This window comes from Petaurus breviceps, unplaced genomic scaffold (genome assembly GCF_028583685.1).
Source record: "Petaurus breviceps papuanus isolate PSGF00001 unplaced genomic scaffold, PetGlider_PUasm1.0 90740, whole genome shotgun sequence".
Taxonomy (NCBI): Eukaryota; Metazoa; Chordata; class Mammalia; order Diprotodontia; family Petauridae; genus Petaurus; species Petaurus breviceps.
In genome coordinates, this window is record NW_027187330.1 from 8,930,296 (window position 1) to 8,934,608 (window position 4,313).

The window sequence follows — 4,313 nt, forward strand, 5'->3', positions numbered from 1 at the left end:
CCCCCCCTCTCTTACTCTGTGTCTCTCTGTTTCTCTCTGTCTCGCCTCCCTTCCACTCTCTCTTTATTGGTATATCTGTCTTTTCCTATGTGTATCTCTGTCTTTGTCTCTGTTTCCTTCGTTCTATATGTGTCTCTTCTGCCTCTCTCTATCTTTATGTATCTCTGAGTCTTTCTCTGTTTCTGTCTCTGTGTCGCTGTCTATTTTTCTCAGTTTCTCTCTGCTTCTGGGTGTGTTTCTGCCTCTCTGTGTGTCTCCTTATCCATCTGTCTCTTCTCCCTCTCTCTCTGGGTGTCTTTGTCTCTGCATGTGCCCACTGTCTCTATTTGTCTATGTGTCTCTATCATCTCTGCCTGTCTCTGTCTCACTCCCTTGCTCCTCTCTGTCTTTCCTCAATTTCCTGTGGTTCCTCATGGTAATAAGGCCACCAGACCTTTATTTACCAATAGACTAGTGAAGGCTGATTCTATTAGCTTTTATTGTCTAGCTGTTAGATCAATTTGGTGTTAGAATTGAATATCCCATCTAATCCCTATTAATTTATTGACTCCCTTTTGACAGAGTCAGAAATTATAGAATGGAAAGGAGGAAATTTTCTCTTGAGCTAAACGTTCGCTTAATGAAATGCAGCCTCTGAAGTTAATCTGATGCTTCTCATTATAAAGTTCCTGGGCAGGATGGTGCCAAGGAATACCATGTAACAAGTATCTATCAACAAAACAAGCCTTTGGCTAATAGGAAGCATGAGATCAAGCCCTTAGACTTCTTAGTCCAAGGAGGATCAGACTGCATTGAGATACTTGAGATTTTTTTTCTCTGTCATGTTAATATGCCCACTTTCTTCTGCTTGAACTCAGCACACAGTCTCTCTTCCTACTCCTTTCTCCTCGCCGACCCCTTCATCTATAGTATGAGGTTTATTTATCCATCTTCTCACATTGTGGTAAGAGAAATGATTATTTCTCTCTTGTGTTTAATAGCTAATTATTGAATTAGAACCAAGGTTTTCCCCCTTTTCTACTTCCTCATTCAGATATAAATCCTGTAGATTATTCAGGCAGACTTTTAAGTGCTGGGCTAATATTGTAAAGAATAACTCAGAACTGCTCAAAAATTAAAATTAGGTAAATTGACTGATTCCCGTCCATTGTATTTTACTCAGACAGGTGTGTGGGAAAATGTGGATTCTCCCTTTTGCCAGACAAGTAATATGGACACAGATAATTCTCTTTGACCAAAACTGAGTGATCCCAGTCACGTCCCCCAGCTCCTCATTTGAATAAGCCCACCTCTCATTATAATATTTATTCTTCTCATTAATTGTCAACCAATTGGAGTTGATTTCTACCCTCATAAACACCTACTCTTCCAAGAGCATGTAAGTGTTGTATAGATCCCATGAGGGTTCTTTTGTCTAAGAGACATAGTCAAATGACCATCCTTTTACTAATATATGTTAGCATTTTAATAAAATAATGAACTATCCTGAAATTGTCTCTCAAACTTTTTATATATCACAATGGATTTCTTTGCCTTGAAATTGTTCAGTTTAAGAATTTCACTGGGGGGGGGGGGGCGGCCAGGTAGCACAGCGAGTAAGAGCACTGGCTCCAGTGTTGAGAAGACCTGGAGATTGAATCCCGGGCTCAGACACTTAGCACCCACCCAGAAACACCTGGCTGTGTAACCTTGAGCAAGTTACTTAACCCCAATTGCTTAGGGGTGGCCAGGTGGCTCAGCGAGTAAGAGCACCGGCTCCAGTGTCGGGATGACCCGGATCAAATCCGGGCTCAGATATTCAGCACCACACCCAGAAATAATAACTGGCCGTGTAACCTTGAGCAAGTTACTTGACCCCGATTGCTTTAAAAAAAAAAAAAAAAGAATTTCACTGAGGGAACGAATACTAATATACTAGACTATAGGCTTCACAAGATCAGACACCTCTTATCTAACTTTTCTATCTCCTCTTGAACCTAACACATGGCTCCACACATTTTTTGTTGTTCAGGCATGTCCAACTCTTTGTGACCCTATTTGGGGTTTCCTTGACAAAGACTGGGGTGGTTTTCCATTCCTTCTCCAGATCATTTTACAGATAAGGAACTGAGCCAAACAAGGCTAAGTGACTTGCCCACAGTCACAAAGCTAGTGTCTGTGTCTAGATTTGAACTCATGAAGATGAGGCTTCCTGATTCCAAGTCTGGTACTCTATCCACTGTGCCACCTAGTGGCACCCAGCTGTTCTGCACATGGGATTGATTGATCACTCTGTTAACTTTCACTTTCTTGACATTCTTCCAGGGAGATACCAGTGGAGACTACAAGACAGCTCTGCTCAATCTTGTTGGGAGCGACTCCTGAAGCTTCCAGAGATAGAAGAGAAATGTCAGAAATGGGAATTAGGATGGAAACCAACACATTACAGGACACCATTGTTGTCAATACTGGGAAATCATACCCAGAAAGCTTTTATTTACAAAGTTTCTATTTTCTTTGTTTTTTACAAAATTTTCAACCCTTTCAAGCTAGTATTTCAGGCATGAAGAACCAAACGTTACCCACATATAGATTGTCAATCTATCTGCCTTCATCCCAGCACAACCTCCACAAGAGAACATAGCCCAGGCTATATGTCAGGTTGAATAAGGAAACCTCAGGGACTCAATCAGTAAGTACTTGGTATTAAATACAATCACAATACCACAGTGTCTTTGATAGCTCCCAGGTGAGCAAAGAACATGAAACTAGCTGGAAGTCTTGAATTTGGACGATAGAATTATATCCATTTAATTTAAGGCAAGTTATCACAAGGATTTAATTAGAATGACTGAAAACAGAACATAATTATAACTACTTGAAACATTATGAATCTGTTATCATCAGTAGTTTTTAAACCATCCTGATCTAGAAATCTCGAGGGATCAGTGGAAGCTAAATTTCATGACCTGAGAAGTTTAAGCTGATCTATTTTATTTTCCAAATCCACTGCTCCTGGGAGCAGGGGGGCTGAAAGCAGGGTAGGGGTGGAGCAGAGAAAGGGGTTGCCAGAGCCCATTAGCAATTGCTAACAGTAATTCAATTCTTAGGGAGACGGACTGAATTTGTGACTTTACAATAGATGGCACTCTCTGCCTGAGAATTTCTGAATTCTTTGTTGCACTTTGCAAATTAATAAAGATTTGTATATTAAAACCTAAGGGTCTTTGGGTTTGGAGCCATCACTTGACTGAAAGCTCTTTCTTTGGCCTGGTCAGTAGAAATAAAAGGGGACTAAGGAAATGCTCACTGGCTTTCTGAAACCTCTGAACACATGATTCTATATGGTCTCTCTGGCTCTGAAAGCTTTACTAGGACTGATTTCCATTTACCTCATCATTGATAACAGTTTATACTCAACCATCTCTTCATTTATCCTCACAACCATCCTGGGAGAGAAAAGAGGCAATCATCATCTCCCCATTTTGTTGATGGGAAAACAGACTCACTGATCGAATATCTTGCCAAAAGGCAAACCACAATTCAGTGGTGGAGCCTTGCCTAGAATTGAAGGGCCTATATTCAGAGAGTCCTTTCCACCACACCATGTTGTTTCACAGACAGTAGAACTTTGTAGATTTGTGGTACTACAGAATGTCCTCATAATGCAATAGTCAAGAGTTGAATCAACCACCTCATATAAAGTCAAGCCAGATCAGTATCCCCTAGGTGGTGCAATGAATAGAACACTAGACCTCACATCAAGAAGACCTCAAATTAGCCTCAAATACTTAGAGTATGACCCTAGGCAAGTAACTTAACCTCTGTCTGCCTCAGTTTCCTCATTTGTAAAATGAGGATAATAATAGCACCTACCTCCCAGGGATGTTGTGAAGATAAACTGAGGTAATATTTGTCAAGAACTTTGCAAACCTTAAGTCCCTATATAAATGGTAGCTATTATTATCATTTCTTTTATATATATATATATATATATATATGTATGTATTTACATTTACCCATTCCAATTTATCTTATATTTATTTTGTACATATTTTTTGTAAACAGAGAGAGAGAGAAAGGAAGGAAGGAAGAAAGAAAGAAAGAGAGAGAGAGAGAGAGAGAGAGAGAGGGAGGGAGGGAGGAAGGAAGGAAGGAAGGAAGGAAGGAAGGAAGGAAGGAAGGAAGGAAGGAAGGAAGGAAGGAAGGAAGGAAGGAAGGAAGGAAGGAAAGGAAAGGAGAAAGGAAGGAAGGAAAGGAAAGGAGAAAGGAAGAAAGGAAGAAAGGAAGAAAGAAAGAAAGAAAGAAAGAAAGAAAGAAAGAAAGAAAGAAAG

At 40.1% G+C, this 4,313-nt stretch overlaps 1 protein-coding gene across 1 annotated transcript in view; it reads left to right on the top strand.

The window, feature by feature from the left end:
- LOC138145590 (annexin A8) overlaps positions 1-3,200 on the top strand; it is a 31,344-nt gene extending 28,144 nt beyond the window's left edge. Inside the window, exon 13 of the mRNA XM_069067263.1 lies at positions 2,305-3,200. Within this exon, the coding sequence (XP_068923364.1) occupies positions 2,305-2,364 (60 nt within the window). The 3' untranslated portion in view covers positions 2,365-3,200. The remainder of the gene's footprint in view (positions 1-2,304) is intronic.
- Positions 3,201-4,313: the final 1,113 nt, after the last annotated feature.